The sequence below is a fragment of the Saccostrea cucullata genome, unplaced genomic scaffold, assembly GCF_032062105.1.
Source record: "Saccostrea cucullata isolate Sc308-1 unplaced genomic scaffold, CSIRO_AGI_Scuc_v1 ctg10225, whole genome shotgun sequence".
Classification (NCBI taxonomy): Eukaryota; Metazoa; Mollusca; class Bivalvia; order Ostreida; family Ostreidae; genus Saccostrea; species Saccostrea cuccullata.
Window position 1 is genome coordinate 1 of NW_026924429.1, and position 16,732 is coordinate 16,732.

Genomic DNA, 16,732 nt, shown 5'->3' on the forward strand with positions numbered 1-16,732 from the left:
TAAATGCAGTACCATCAATACCAGTATCTAATTGATAAAGATTTTGCAGTACAAATGCAGTACATCTATGACAGGCATGTAAATGACAATGGCAATGCAGCAGAAATGCAGTATTTATTTAATACCAGTATCTCGATAATAAAGATAATGCAGTAGAAATGAAGCTTATTTTCAGTACAAAAGCAGCATATGAAATTTTGTGTCACTGAAAAGAAATTAGAAAAGTTTTTGCAGCACATTTTCAGTATATTTACAGCTGCACAGTACATTATGTTAATAAGTACTGCAAATATACTTCATTTTTGCAGTAGACATTAAGTATAATTGCAGCGCTATTGCAGCATATACTGCATTTGCAGTATCTGCTGCAATTCCGTAAGTACATGCATAGTTGGCTTCCTTAGCGTCAGACACAGACAAAGATGTGTACGAGATTTGCATGCATATTAGGCCTCCTTTGCTCCTGACCTATCGACCTGCCTAATTTACATTCCGGTAGAATTATCAAGAAATCAACTCCGCTAACTTTCAAAGAGTTATCACAGAGAAAAAATTAGAAATGGAAATATAGTAGTTTTAATGTTACTTGATTTCTTTTGAAGCTATTAAATGTGTTCAACAAAGAATATTCTGTGTCACTTACTGAAGATGAGAGCACCCTGGAGCCCATTTTACAAAAGGACTTATGACTTACGACTAAATTTAATTCTTCATATAACTTTTAAATTGACATTATACATATTATATCGAAAATTATTTCAAAATTTTTAAAAGAAATGTGGTAAGATATTTTTACATAAACAAATTCAAAGAGAATGATTAATTTTGCAAAATTTTACAATCATATGAAGTTTTTGGTGTTAGTTGTAAGTTGTTTTGTAAATTCTGAATCTTAGTGAAGAATTAAATTAGGTTACTTAATAGTTAAGTACAGTGGTATTTAGAACCTTCAGTTTCTATAGTGCTAATAGAGGGACTGGTTAGTGATTCATATGTCATAAGGCACCATGGCATCCATCATGAATTTATGCTATAAACTTAAACTCGCATACTACAGAGGGTGGCTAAGGATCAGGAGGTGCAATTAACACTACATAAATCAAAGTACTGAGACAGTGCTGAAAGACGGGGTCAAAATAATCTTCATGCTAGATTTCACAAATGTGATTTCTTTTTTACGAGTTTTAATAACAACTTAATTTTTTTTTAATATATAAAAAACAAAACTGTGTATTAATGTTATTTGATGTACAAATTTCAATAATTGCTCAGTCTGGAAACCTTTTTGAACTGTCCGAATTTCACCAGGTACAAATGAATACTTTTCCGGAAGTAAACAATGGATGATGCACACGCAGTCGTAATAATATGCAGGAGAATACTTTGTTTACTAGAGTGATTTACAATATATTTTTAGTATTAAATGTTCAAAATGCTTTATTAGTTTGAGTTTGAAAAAAGTTTATATCACTTTCTTCAGTTTGATACAGAATGTTTATATTTTGATCAAAACAATTTCTGCACTCTTTCATATAGCGTAGATTTAATTCATGTGTTATCACTACGTTTTCCGTTTTGAGGCCTCTGACAGTAAACTAATAGACGGGTCACGTGACCCCGTCTAAAAACTAGAAATATGTCCATAGGACATGAATGCCCCGCAGAGGGTATATTAGTAATGCAACATGAAAATTTGTATAACTGTATGAAATTTGATCAGAATATCTTGAATAGTGATGCAGTTTAATTGCTTACATTAGTATGTATCAGCATATGAAGTTTGACACTAATTTCTTTAAAGTGAGGTCAAGGTCAAAGGAAATGTCAAGGTCAAAAAATGTTGATGCAATTGAAAAGCTCTCATCAGCATATGATGTTGAAAAAAAAATATTGTGAATGGTTTATTTAAAACCGACTTAAAACCAATTTGATAAAATTGAGGTCAAGGTCAAATGAAGGTCATCAAAAATGTTGATGCAGTTGAATTGCTAACATCAATATGTATTAGCATATGAAGTTTGGCACTAATTTAGGAAATGTGGGGTCAAAGGTCAAAGGAAAAGTCAAGGTCAAAAATGTTGATGCAGTTGAATATCTCTCATCAATTTGTATCAACATATGAAGTTTGATAAAAATAACTTGAATGATTTCTTTAAAACTGACAAACACAATTTGATAAAAGTGAGGACAAGATCAAATGAAAGGTCAAGGTCTAAAATCTTTATGCAGTTGAATTGCTTACATCAGTATATATCAGCATATGAATAGACACTGATTTAGGAAAAGTGAGGTCAAGGTCAAAATGTTGATGCAGTTGAATAGCTCTCATCAGTATTTATCAGCTAATGAAGTTTGATAAAAATATCTTGGATGATTTCTTAAAAAATGAGCTAAACATTAATTTAAGAAAAAAGGTCAAGGTCAAAGGAAAGGTCAAGGTCAAAAATGTTGATGAAGTTGAATAGGCCTCTTCAGTATGTATCAGCATATGAAGTTTGATAAGGTCAAGGTCAAAAAATGTTGATGCAGTTGCAAAGCTCTCATCAACATCTATCAGCATGTGAAGTTTGATGAAAATATCTTGGATCGTTTCTTTGAAACTAAGCTTTGAACAGAGATAAACGCAAAGTGTGATGGAAGGACAGAAGGATGGAAAGACGGAAGGACGAAAGACAGACATGACAAACACTATATGCCCCTGCCATATTCATGGTGGGGCATAAAAACTTTATAAGCAGGTGAAGTATTGACAAGCAAATATATATCTTATACCAAATTTGTTTAAGTACTAGTACATTCATAAGTTCCAATAACAAAGAATATGTACATGACAATATTGATTTTCTAAAATTTTAATAGTAATTTGATGTCAAGAAGAAAAAATTAAATATTTTTCCTACCTACCCACACATTGTTAAAAAATATGGGTCGGTAAATGGCAAAGAAAGATATCTTTAATTTTGGCCCTACCTGAGGATTCTTCCATATAAATATGACTAAACATGGCTTTGCTGTTCTTGTGAAGAAGATTTTCATAAGATTTTTCCTATGTTATCCTAGTTAGACCCATTGTGACCCCATCTTATTCCCAGGGGTCAGTGTTTCAGTAAATTTGAATTTAAATCATGTAAAGAAGGTTTCACATAAGTTTGAACCTTTTCTGGCCCAGTAGTTCTTGAGAAGATGATTGTTGAAAGATATTCCACCAAACTTGCACTATTTCTTTATTAGCTCCCCTAAGAAGTGATAGTGGCCATTCATTTATATAAACTTGAATCCCTAAAAGATACATGTACTTTGTTCCAAATTTTGTTGAAATTGACCCAGTGCTTCTGGAGAAGAAAATGAAAATGTGAAAAAATTACAACAATGACAACAACAACAACAGGCAAATTTCAATTAGAAAATCTCAAAAAAAATAATCAGGCAAGTAAACATTTTGTTTGTCAACCTCATCTGTCCAAGTGGATAATTTGAATAAATTGCCTTGATGGAGAGTTTTTGGGATTTTCATTTCAATTTCCTGGTCAATATTACTTAAAAAGGTCACAAGATTAAAAGTGAGAAATTTCCACCCACATTACTGTCAATCCCTATAATCAAACCATAAATCATATGAATTTATTTCTCTGAAAAAAAAAGATGAACAGGCATCTAAAAATAACAACAGAAAAAAAATTGCATAATTATATTCATTAAATTGTACATCAAAAAACTTAACTATATTATAGATTAAAACTGCAGAGAAAAGAACTTCATTATAGACCATTATAAAGTCAGTCAGGCTGTCTTTTAAACAAAACACAACCATGCATTCAAAGAGCATCTAGCCTAGAGAGATACCGTCCTTCCTTGATATAATAATGATGACTTTTATTGAAATAAAGGAGAAACTTGACCCCTGGCTATCAACTTGCCATACAATTTTAGCATTTGTGAATACTTTGATGATAAAACTAGCATTTGAAAAAAAAATTCTGAATTAATCCCAATGTGCACCCTCAAAGCTAGTGAAGAGATGGAGGATAAAAACAATGCTTTTCATCTCCAGTGTGGAATTAGAAAACAGCCTTTACTCACATAAATGCCTTTTCCTTTTTTTTCTCCAAAATATTTAACCAATTTACTTTTTCCATGGGTAAAACTATAACAAAAAATTCCTGAAAAATATTTTGACATCAGGAAGAGAAATAATGTAAGAAGAAAATATAATTGACTTACCCAATTTCCATATTTTTCCCTGGAGTACTTTTAAAATTATTTTCTGAAATAAAAAGGTAATCTATAATGTTCAAATAAAGACTGTCAATGTCATACAATCAATGTATTACTACTGATAGGGGATAAAAAAGAAATTACTGTTAGAAATACAATACAGTCATTTTACCAGTAACGAATAGTTTCCAGTATCGAATATTTTTTTATATAAATATTCTAGAAAAACATAGTGACGAGTTTTAAAAATCTTACTAGGTAAATACAATAATTGGATGAATATGCAACCTCTGTGTTGTGTTTTTGTAATATCTGCATGATTATTTCCCACAGTATTTACAATTTGAAACAATATGACCTAAATTTTAACACGCGCAAGTGCAAATCTAAGAAAACGAAAGTGTGTCAACAAATGCGTCTAAATAAAAATTTTCGATATGTTGTCGATCCAGATTGAGTATGTAATCAATATTTAGGAAAAATACAAAAAGATAGAATATCAAATTAAACAAAAATTGACTTTTAAATGAAATTCAACATCAAAACTAACCACATGTTGTTTTCTTAGTTACGAATCATGAATTTTTGAAGAACGAAAAATACCGTTTTACGGGATGCAAAAACAAAAAAATCTGACAGAAGGGAAAATACTATCAAAATGTTTTATAAGCAAAGATATTCCATGAAAATTATGTCTCAGAGATGGTTGAATTGATTTTAATAACGCATGTCACTTACAGTTTCTCGTAAAATGCAACATTTTTCATATTGGGCCATCCTTAAAAAATTGTTTGTTTGGAATTGCCGCCTGAAGGGTTTCAGACACAGGAGGGAGGGAGGGAAATTATTTTTTTTTAATTGAAAACGTAATTTTACATAGATCTGACACTTTATTTCAGTGTTTTGTATGGTGCATGTGATACATGTAATGGGCAAAGAAAATTGATTAAATAAAAAAAAAAATCTTCCTACTTTTGGTCAATAAAATTTTTTCAGGAGGGGGCATTTCAATGAGGCGGGAGGCAATTCCAAACAAACTATAATTTTATTTTGGCCTTGTTTAGTTTTATAAAAATAATCATTTGAATCAACAAGTAATGCCTATATAGTTTACGTAGAATTTTCTTGAAGGTATATTTCTACAATAATTTTGATCAACTGATTTCATTTTTTATGTCAGCAACAATAGAGGACACATGATTCGATACTGAAAAATCGATTCGAAACTAGGAAAATAGGGGGGTGTTGTTTTTGACAACTTTGTCCTTCTACCATTTTTATTTTGGAAATTTTGGTACCACTTATTTGTAAAGCTTAGAAATACAAATTTAACAACAGCAAAGAAAATTTGGAAATTCAAAGATGTGGGTTGTATTTAAGACGTAACTAGAAACTGATTGGTTACTGGTAAAATGACTGTACGGTAGCTCTACTGCTATGTACCTATAGCAAAGGAAGAGAAAGGCAACAGCAATAGCAAGATGCCCATGGTGCCACAACACACACCTGAACAGCTGATAGTGATAAATTAATGATTACTTCAGCAGATTCTTTTTCCAATATTTTCCCTTGTAAAACTTGATCAAACCACATTAGTTTCATATTTTTTAGCCCATTGGTTCTTGAGGAGATTCTTAAAAGATGCCATTAATTTTTCACTTATTATCTATACCCTTGAAAAAAGGAATGGACCTTCAATTGGGAAAAAAATTGGACCTCCTTTACCTAAGATTACTTCATGGCAAGTTTGGTTGAAATTAGAAAAGTAGATTAATTTCAAAGAATTAATAATTTTCCCTGAATGTTCAATAGAGTCATACCCTAATAAGGACTATGAGTTTCACTATTTTGGAAGAGGTATCAGTGCTCATCATAATCACTCAGTCTGTCTGCTTACCCTGTACCCAAGAGCAGAAAAGAAGATTTTCAGGGGATGAATGAATTCTCACTAACTGTATATAAAGACTGTGAAATGTATATTTTTATTTTTCTCTTCTATATGCCAAAGTTGGCTGAAATTGGTTCAGCAGTTCCAAGAAGAATGTATTCAAAAGTTTACAACTGAAGCATGAAAACTATCCAAAACAAAAAGTCACCTGAGTCACTCGGGTGATCCAACAGTTTCTTTTTAATAAAAAATGTTTACAATATTAATTGGTTTTGTGACATTAAGGTAACCAAAAGGTAAACATGCACTTGTTCGTGGTCTTATAGTAAACATGGTGAAGGGGAAAACATTCATATTATAATTCTTCAGATCTTATATCCCACTCATGTTCAATTCAGTGTACATAACTGCAGTTATAGTGAAACTAAAACAAACTACATGAAGATTCATTATCGTAAATATTGTACAGGTAGTTTGCCTTAGGAACTACAACTCTTTCAGTCTGCTGTATGATGCTTCAGATCATATATCAATATGATGACACATCAAAGTTAAAATTCTGTGATCATCAATTAATTACTGTCCTAAAAATACACCAGGAAAGAGAACTAGTCAATGTGAAAATAAAAACACTTTTAAATCCTTTTATGTAAAAAAAAATTCAAGGAAAACAGATAACAAGTGTGTTGTATTGTCAGACATGCCGCCTCACCTGAGGATTGAGTTGATTTCCTCACGTGTTTCTGTCATAAAACAAAGCCTTTCCTTGTCTTGTGCAGCGTTATTTAATCAGCACCAGACACCATCATCAAATTTAGAATTCAATGCTGACAGTCAGAGTGGAATTAACTAAAAATATAAGGATAACAAGATTTTTTTTTTTATTCAAATGTACACAATAACATTGCATATACATGTATATGTATAATATTTTGTTAAAATGCTATTAGACCATTCCCAATTTTTTCTATGTTTAGCATCCACAGATTGACTGGTTTTAAAAACAACACATTTCAAATTTTTAAAAAAAAACAAATCTTCGTGACACAATGTACTCTTCTGGGATCAGTAACTCTTTTTTTTAAGTAGTGTAACAAACTATATTTTTTAATAAACTAGCAATTTTATTCAGTTACAATGCAAAAAAGAAGTTTCAAATGATGATGAGAAATTTTAGAACTGTTCATAAGATGTGTATGTTTTCCTTTTGGTTTGTGCTTTTTCCCAGATAGAAAGATAGGTTTTCGAATTTAGCCTAAGGGTGGAAGCTAAACAAAGAAAAAACTTCTAATGACCTTATAATTCATAAATTGAAATAGCAATAGATATTTTATCAATTTTTAGTGTATTGCTATTTATTTGCCAAATTTCATCTAGCTCTGGACAAATGTATACGTAATAATTGCCAAAATGGCCAAAATGGCTTTGATGTTCTGTAGAAGATTTTTTTAAAAACTTTGATTCCCTTGTTGTGGCTCAGTCCTACCCCTGGGATCCAAATATGAACAAATTTGAATTTACAGTTTGTAATTTCACATAAGTTTCACCTTTTTCAAGTCCACTAGTTTTTGACAAGATAATTTTTAAAGAAGAGGCCCATTGACCACAATGCTCACCTGAGTGACTTTGGTCCTGCTCTTCTTCACCAGATTTTCGCTTGGTAATACCTATTGTCACACTACCCTACATAATTTAGAACCTACACTACCCAAGAATGCTCAACATATTAGTTTCAACATTTCTGCTCCAGAGGTTCCACAGAAGATTTTAAAAGATTATTCCTATATATTTCAATGTATCAATTGAAACTGTAATATTGTCTGATTCGACACCTGTGCAATATCTGTCAAACTGTGAATTCTAGCTGACTTAAAATTTCATTCCCATTTTTACTATTTTCCATTTTTTTTTTACACTTTGCAATCCGACACCCTGTATATTCCAACACAAAATTCATCTCAAAAAGCATGTCAGATTAGACAGGTTTCACTGTATTTATACTATATTCAATATAGGTCACTTGAGCATCATGTAGAAGAAGATTTTTAAAGATTGCATTAATTTCAGTGGTTTTTGGCCCCAAACCTCAGGCCCCAGGAGGGCAAAAACCATGAAATTCACAATTTTTGTTCCCCTTCACAGTAACCCATAGATGCTATGCGCCAAAATTGGTTTAAATTGGTTGAATAAGAAGCTGAAAATGTTCCATTGCATATTTTACTTTGCTTATCACCAGACCTTTTTTAAACTATAATGATTATAAATACAATCCCAGTTTTCAAATGTAATGTGCCATTAATTCAGTAAAATGGTACTTTTAGTGCGATGACATCAAAAGAGGGACAACTCTACAAAGATTGATAATTTTTCAGCTTTACTAAATAGGCCTATATTAAACAAAATTACAGATAGAATATTGTACGTAATAAATGAAGTTTAAATATTATGTCTGTTATAAAATCAGTTCAGCAACCGTACCCAGAGATGTGATAACAAAAATCATTTACCAAACCCATTCATGATTCAAACAGCAGCACATCGACAGCCAGCAGAAATTGCGGGAATAATTTTTTGCATGTCGAACCCGAACAAATATTACTTGTATCGATACTGTGTTCTAATAAGCTTACTCACCGGGTCTATTACTAGGCAAAGTATGCGTGAGAAAATTCTATTTAAAAAAAAAACTTTATCGCCACAGTATTGGTTTTATATATATCGAACTGAAGAGAGAGAGAGAGAGAGATGGACACACAAAAAGCACACAGAAAGTAACTGTTCATGTAAACCGTAGTACGTACATGTATAAAATTAACTTGTCAGCAAATAAAACCTGTCATTAATTCAAATGACAAGATGCAAAGAAAATTAAAGTATTACTGGTTGAGCAGTTACTGAGGAAAAGGAGATTAAAAAAACCCAATCCCCTTTTTTTGATGGGTGGATGAGAGCAATGATTATCTACTGCAAGTGTAACAGTTGGAAAAAATAGAAAGGATTATACTTGTGACAATGTGTCGCCCCCTCCCCTCATAATTTTATATGCAGCTAGCATTTTATTGGGTGTGGCCTTGGCTGAAATCTATAACGACACACATCCATGGAAACTGCATGGCTTTAGATTCAGGGGGAGGGGCTATGTGATCTTTTACTGTGTCACAAAACTGCTTCTTATTCCGTGAGTATAGATAATATTAACTTACAATATTTTGTATAGATTGAATTTTTTATTGAAACATTTTGAACACAAAAAATTTACAGATTTATTTCTAATTTTTTAAGCGCACACACAACACGTTTACAACCACTTAAATGATTCTGGAAAGTCATATAGGCTTATATTGTTGATCTGCAAATTAAGTAAGGAACAGGCAACATGCACCTTGAATACTTTCAGTAAACATTGACATCATCTGAAATCAAATTTTAAGCCATACTCAAGCAGAATTCTTTCCCACAAATCGAACACTCCTGAATCAGATTTGGCAATAAACTCATGTAGAAGCATCCATCCTTTGTTTTGTGTATTCAAAACATAATCAGTATTGCCGGGTTGAACCGAAGCAGTGTATGCTCCCATCACAAGAGATTGGACCAGTCGCGCCGAAATACATATCTTTAGAACTGATAAGTCCATTGAGGGGAGAGGAAATTCGGACAAGTAACCTGCAAGTGCGTGGCCCGCTAACTCAATTGGATCATCCTCTTCATCAGCACCAAGCAAGATGTAACACATTAGTATGGCGATTTCAAACACATAATATGCAACTGTAGCATCACCAAAGTCCAGAAAGCCAACAACCTCGTAGTCGTCTGCTGATGACGTAGACGGGTTAATAAGAATATTGTGGTCACTCAAATCGCCATGAAGAACTCCTGTAAAGAATTATTTTATTTCAAGATGCATAAAAATGAGAAGAACTATAGTTGTTAACCATTTGAAAGATCTTTCTCTTTCGCTTGCATAATAATATTCCACAATTACATGTAATGAACTTTTTAAAGAATCAAACCCTTTTCAGCAAAATATCGCCTATGTATGAAGAAAAGTTCCTAGCTTCACTGTGAAGTATACCCATTGAGTACAATATACCTTTTTACCCCCTCCCACCAAAAGACACTTTCAAAGAAAATGTTAACTACATGTACATGACTACATGTATATAGACAAACAAAGGTAATCGAAACTTTAAAAAGCGCTAACGAACGAACGGTATGTTGTTTATTTAACGTCCCAATCAAGAAGATTTTTTTCACTCATATATATATATAGAGAGAGAGAGACACAGTTGGCGTTGAATGGATTCAAGTTAGACCTATACTCGGCACTCAGAGCCATTGAGTTATGAGAATTTGAATCCAATTTTGGTCCATTTTCTGGGGGAGGAAGTTCACTATACGTGTAATACTGATTAAAAAAATTAATTTCGCTCTCCTTTATTTTCGCTTTTTTCGTCTTCGTCACAAGTGGGCAATTTAGAACAGAAAGAATTTAAAGAACCCCCTAACACAACTGTATTTCGATGATCTAAGTTCGGGGAAAATTGTTTACAGGTGTGAGATTCTACATAACACAAGCTGAAAATTATCCTGTGGACAATACCTGTTTTGAGTTTACTGTAACTGGAAACAACTGAATCGTTGAACTGTTTTATTACGAACAATACGGACTGTCGCTTCTCCTCCTCCTTTAAGCAAGTTAGGAACTTGGTAAGTTTTGGAACTTCTGTCAAACTCCAAATCCTTTTATGATCAGTGAAGGCTTTGTCATTAAATTCCTGTAAATAGTTGTACATTCGCGATATTTTTTTAATTCCAATTTTTTCCGAGTTTCATTTTTTAAATGATGATAAAGTATGTTTAACTTAATTTTTTCAGCAATCACTTTCTCCTATACTAGTAGTTTCGATAAGGACTGAATGACATACATTCAGTTGTAATGTAAAATGTTGACTAAATGAGATTACACACCAAACACGCTGCATCCAATTTTCCCGCCAATTTACCAACACTGTGAACTAATGAAGAAGTGTATCTGATACCAACAAATACTCTACCGGGAACGAAGGTAAACAGACGAACGATGTACTTTGAATCTGTCAAAAAAAAAAAAACAACTGATTTTCACATGCCAAACATAAGTCAGGGAGGACTTGGAATTCCTTTCAATGAAGGATTCATTATACATCAAGAAAAAAGTATCCATAATGACTTTGGCCTTAAAATATAAATTGGAGTAAAGATTATGACACGTCAGTATATACATGTATATGGACTACATATACCCAAACTACGGTTTGAATTCATTCCAATTGCTATGAACAATGAATAATTGCAAAGTTATCTGGCCCGCGCGTACAATTTGTGAAAGAACAGAAAGATCAAAACGATTTTATCCCTTAAAAGAATGTTAAAATAGTACAACAATAGCCAAACAGTACAAAATTGAGATCGTTTGAAGGCCGTAGGACATATCCTTACATTACCTGAACTGTCTAGTTGTTCCAAAGACCACAATTCGTTGCATAGATTGGGAACTGGACATGACGTTCGAATTCCATGCTTAGCCACGTGTAAAATTAGACGATTCTGAGCATCTGCAAGATTCATATAATACTCTTTGAAATAGATTAATTATGACTTGCCTTTATTTTATTTTTACCAAATTTAAGAATTTGTTCACTAACTCAACTACAGATGTCTTTCCCCGAGAATACTTTTTTCCCTAAAACATTAATCCATGTGTTTTCCCCTTTATGTAATACAATTGAAAATTTGTTATAAGAATATAATTCATGAAAGAAGCAAATAAAATATCCGTAGACCCATGATGTATATTTCGGGGGGGGGGGGGGGGGGGGTGTAGGCGAAGAGGTGACTGTCCACAAGTACCAGTGGTGATTATAAACTTTTTTGGTATATAAATAAATGGAAGTTTTGCAAAGTCCATCTGATAAAACTTTGGATGACTGCACTTAAGGAAACTTAGAAATTGCGACATAATTAATTTTAAAAATGGGCATTTTTCTTTTAATGGTAGAAATGGCCAATGTCTTAACTGCAACTTTGTGTAATTACGTTAATTAAAAGTTCGTATTAACGAAGTTCGAAGTCGTTTTTATAGGGAGGGGTCATCGCATATTCTGGAATCTCCATAGGATAATGAGTACGCCCACCTTTTTATAGGCTTAATACATAGTCAGCGCATGTTTGTCTATTGTTCTCCTTTTTATGGTAGTTGTATATTTATATATATTACCTCAAATTAAAAGGAGATCAATAGACAAACATGCGCTCAAGGTTAAAAAGAGAAAAACTGTTTCTTCGTGTGTTCACTTTCTCTATAGTAAACAGGCCATTTTGACCACGTCGTTACCTGTTGAATATTATAATTAACCACGTGATTTCTATACCCAAGGTAACTCTGTGAATACTAAAATTCCATCACGTGACGTGTAAGGAAACACGCATTCTGCTGGGCGATAGTGATTGTCCATATCTGTTTCTATCGATATCCATTCCCATCGAGCCACGGGCTATTCTTTTTTCTCTTAGATATCTATAAGATTTTTCTTATATTTATCTCAAAAGCGTTTCATTTTACTATATTTATATATTTTTGAGTGTATTACATGTCTCTACATGTTCGTAGTCTACAAGAAAAAAGAGATTTATTTATTATGTTTTGAACCATTGCTTAACATGAACATCCAAAATAAGATCCAGTAAATAAAAATGAAATCATACCATCCTCAGCACGCTAATTTATGGGGAAAAGTAATCATAAAAGAAACTTTAAAAAAACTTAAGTAATTGTGATGTTTTTCTTTCTTTTTTTATAAAAAGGGAAAAACAAAGTACGTCTTACGGTTGTTAGCAGGTCTCGATCCCAGACCTCAATATAATTGATTCTGTGCATTACCGACTGAGCTAGTCGGTACTTATATTCGAACACGCGAATTGCTGACATCAGCCATTGCTGTTGATTATCAATGGCTACTTCTACCGGTCGATGTTATTTGTTATTAGTTATATACTTTATTTGAAAACTTAAAAAATAATAGTGACAAACGAGAGAAATGCACCGAATATAAATACAGTAACTATTCTAATTTTAGACCACTCATTACAATATTAGCTCCACCTCTTATGCATATTTATAAATCTTATCTTCAATCAAGGGCAGATAAGTCTAATTTCCCGATATTTGCAGAGAGGTGGGGTAAGAAAATAACAAATCATTTTAGTGCAGTTTATAACCAATTTGACATCGCATTTCATTTGGAAATAGACCAAACTCTATAACAAATGACTTAAGGCAAAAATAAAAACAAAAATAAATGTGACAATAGAGATTGAAAAAGACCCAAAAACCGGCGTTAAGTGCAGTCATCCTTTACAATTTTGTATTTACTGCCACCCGGTAAATTCAAAATTTACAACATGACAAAATAAAGCATTGCCTTATTTCATACCAATCGCTTCTGGAAATCTGGAATCGAGAGAGTTGAGGATTTTCAGAACATATCCCTCTTCTGACAGTTTGACGTCACCGGAAGTGGACGTGTCTACGTGGATGTGGAAGTTTTTGTCGTCATAGCTGTTCAGTTCTTCTACTCGGGTGACCGAGAGTCCGTAAAGACGGAACACCAGGCGACGGGCATCATCCTTTTTTATTTCCGGTTGAACTTTCTCACCAGGATTCAACACGGTTCGATTTTCGTCTGACATGTTGGATCATATCTTGAGTAGAAAAAAAAATCATATCATACATGTATAATATTACTCTTTTCTGCTCTTCATTTAAATAATTAAAGTTAATGCATGATATACGGGAATTTTTCCAGAGGATGATGCGTGATACGATCATTGGCTTTCAAGAAGGACTTCAAATATTTATCGGAAAAAAAGTGAAAGTGTTATTTTTTTAAGTGCTTTTCTTTTCCTAGTTCAGCCATTTTCTTTAAAAACAGAAAAATATTCCAAGCTTAAATTTTTTCAACATAAATTACATATAAATCTTTCACTAATATTTTCAATTTTTTTGTTACCCGATCCAACTGGGCTATTCAATAAATAATGTCACCGGTGCTCGGAAAGAAACAAAAAAAAACTCTTTTTAATGATTTTACTTAGATATTCCTTTCAGGCACGTAGCATCGTCTTTGAAAGTGAGGGGGGGGGGCCCAGCCAGAGAAAATTTTTTTTTGACTTACCCGAAAAAGTTGACAAGCCAAAAAAAAAAAAAAAAAATAGGAAAAAAAAGGAAATTCTATTTCGCGGGGGGGGGGGGGGGGGGGGGGACCAACTTTTTTCAACGCCAACTTCTTTCAGTACCAGTTTTTTGGCATTCAGTACTACATTTCCTTGATATCATTAGCTTCTAGTAAAAAGTGATGGGGGGGGGGGGGGAACCAGCCTTTTAAGAGACATTTCCAATAGTAAAAGTATTATTGGGAAAAAAAGTGGTGGGGGGGGGGGCAGCCCCCCAGGTTGCTACGTGCCTGCCTTTTTAATTAAAACACGTCCATAACATTTTTATCCAATTTCTACAATGAAGCGCATTGAAGTGGTAAAATTTCCCGTTTGAATGGAACGTTTTGAGCTATCTTTAGAACGTTGATTGTTATACAATGACACGCCCATTTCTTTAGAAAAGAAGAATCGGTCAAATGGTTCATTCGAATACCTGTGGAACAGGTATTCCATAAATATAATAGCCAATCAAATTGACGGTCTACATAAACACAGAGTAAGCACGTGTTCGACCGATACATGTGTTATCGTAACTCCAATAAACATGATAAATTCATAATTATGTGCAAATTCGTTGCAATACGTGTTTTACAGAAGCTGGAACTCTCTAAATCTCTCTTATAACTTTAAAAATCTCCATTTCGGCGTAACTCATGTTGCTTGTCGCAAAGAGTGGGGTGTCCTAAAACGTTGCGACGAATATTTCTTGTTCGTTTCTAAAGAAATGGGCGTGCCATTCTGAAATAATTGACGTTCAAAACATGACTCAGAACGTTTCATCCAAACGGAAAATTTTACCACTTCAATGCGCTTCATTGTAATTGTTTTTAGAACACATTTTGAGAACGGCCCTTCGTATACTGGAATATTACAGATCCGATGATTTCTGTAATTGTCTTTTTTTTCGTTAAAGATTTGATGATGAGAGAAAGTCAAGCTTAATGTCATATGATGTCTATGTTGTATGTCATCGAGCTTATGACATTACTTACTGAATAGCCCTCGTATTTTTACGCCTGATGACTAGTGCTTTTTGGAGGGGGGGGGGGGCAAAGATTTTCTTATGGAAGTGAATCCCGCCCTCCAATCGAACACCCCCCCCCCCCTGAAAAAAAAACTGAATAAATTGCAATCTTTAGACAAGCCTCAGTGGCGTAGCATCGTTTTTGAAAGTGGGGGGCCAGGCAGAGAAAAAAAATTTTTTTACTTACCTGAAAAAGTTGACAAGGAAAAAAAAAAAAAAAAAAAAAATGGGGGGAAGTGGCTATTTCGGGGGGGGGGGGGGGGGGGGGGGTAGGTAAAGTTTTTTTCAGTGTCAACTACTTTAAGTACCAATTCTTATACTACATTTTCGGTACATTTCTAAAAGTGGGGGGGGGGGGGGCAGCAGGCTTTGAATTAACATTTCCGATAGTGTAAGTAAGGTTGGGAAAAAAAGTGGGGGGGCCTGGCCCCCCCCCCCCCCTGGCCCCCCCGGATACTACGCCCCTGAGCCTGTTTGGGTTGACGAGTTTTTTAAGGACATTAAGTAAATAGTTCTACCAATACAATAATAATCGTCACTTTGACAGATCATTTAATGCACATACATATAAAACCTTTTTCTAGTATAATTATATATTGAGTACAGGCATGGTTAACTACAGTTCGGATAATCAGTAGCTTGACTGTACTGGTGTATTTAAATATTAATCACCGAGTCGGACATGTTTACCTTGTTTTAATCCTTGGCACATATACAAGTTTGTAAGTCCAAACGATGACACAATTCCTTGTTTCACGTGTAATCTATAACATATTACCTTCTTTTATTGCGCTTATAAATGACCAGTCCTGACTTCAACTCGTTATTTTTTAGCACAGTGGTTCTAACAAGATTCTTATCAGAAACTCCTGAAGTTGACAATCTAATTAAAATTAGACCATTTGATCCGCACCACTAGATCACTACACATGTGGCGATCAAGTGGAGTGGATCAAAGAATCTTAAATCTGATGACTTGATCAGGCTTACGGAGTTAAAAAATATTTTCACAGAAGGAGAGGGGGGATTAAGGACCCTCTCTACACTAGTGCAAAATTTTTTTTGGACATTGAGAAAAATATATTGTATAAAGGAGTTAATATTGAGCATATTTATCTAATTTTCACTGTATGGTGCGTGGCATTTACCCCCGGGAAAAATGTTCAAAGACAACACAGTATCGGTGAATAGAAATCACTATTAATTACAGTGTACTTAAGTAGAGAAAAATACATGTGAATAACACGTTCAGTTAATTTGTCTTGGCCTTTTAAAATATTAAGAATACTTGAATTAATTGAAAATTGAGTAATACATTGTAAATATATATTTTTTAGAATTTAGATCTA

The 16,732-nt window shown here is 33.4% G+C and overlaps 1 protein-coding gene across 1 annotated transcript; it reads right to left on the minus strand.

The window, feature by feature from the left end:
- Positions 1-9,458: 9,458 nt before the first annotated feature.
- LOC134266402 (hydroxylysine kinase-like) lies at positions 9,459-16,270 on the minus strand. The gene is made up of 6 exons (XM_062748646.1): positions 16,074-16,270; positions 13,579-13,846; positions 11,590-11,700; positions 11,075-11,199; positions 10,707-10,881; positions 9,459-9,979 (listed from the first exon to the last, which is right to left on the minus strand). Exons 2-6 carry the CDS (start codon positions 13,832-13,834, stop codon positions 9,513-9,515), a joined length of 1,134 nt encoding a protein of 377 aa, XP_062604630.1. The 5' UTR covers positions 13,835-13,846; positions 16,074-16,270; the 3' UTR covers positions 9,459-9,512.
- Between the last annotated feature and the right edge of the window lie 462 nt (positions 16,271-16,732).

Coding starts and splice junctions, on each gene's coding strand:
- LOC134266402 (XM_062748646.1), bottom strand. CDS start 13,834: ATGTCAGACGAAAATCGAACCGTGTTGAATCCTGGTGAGAAAGTTCAA. Junction 11,701..13,578: donor CAGATTTCCAGAAGCGATTG/GTATGAAATAAG, acceptor TGAATCTTGCAG/ATGCTCAGAATCGTCTAATT. Junction 10,882..11,074: donor AATTGGATGCAGCGTGTTTG/GTGTGTAATCTC, acceptor AACTATTTACAG/GAATTTAATGACAAAGCCTT.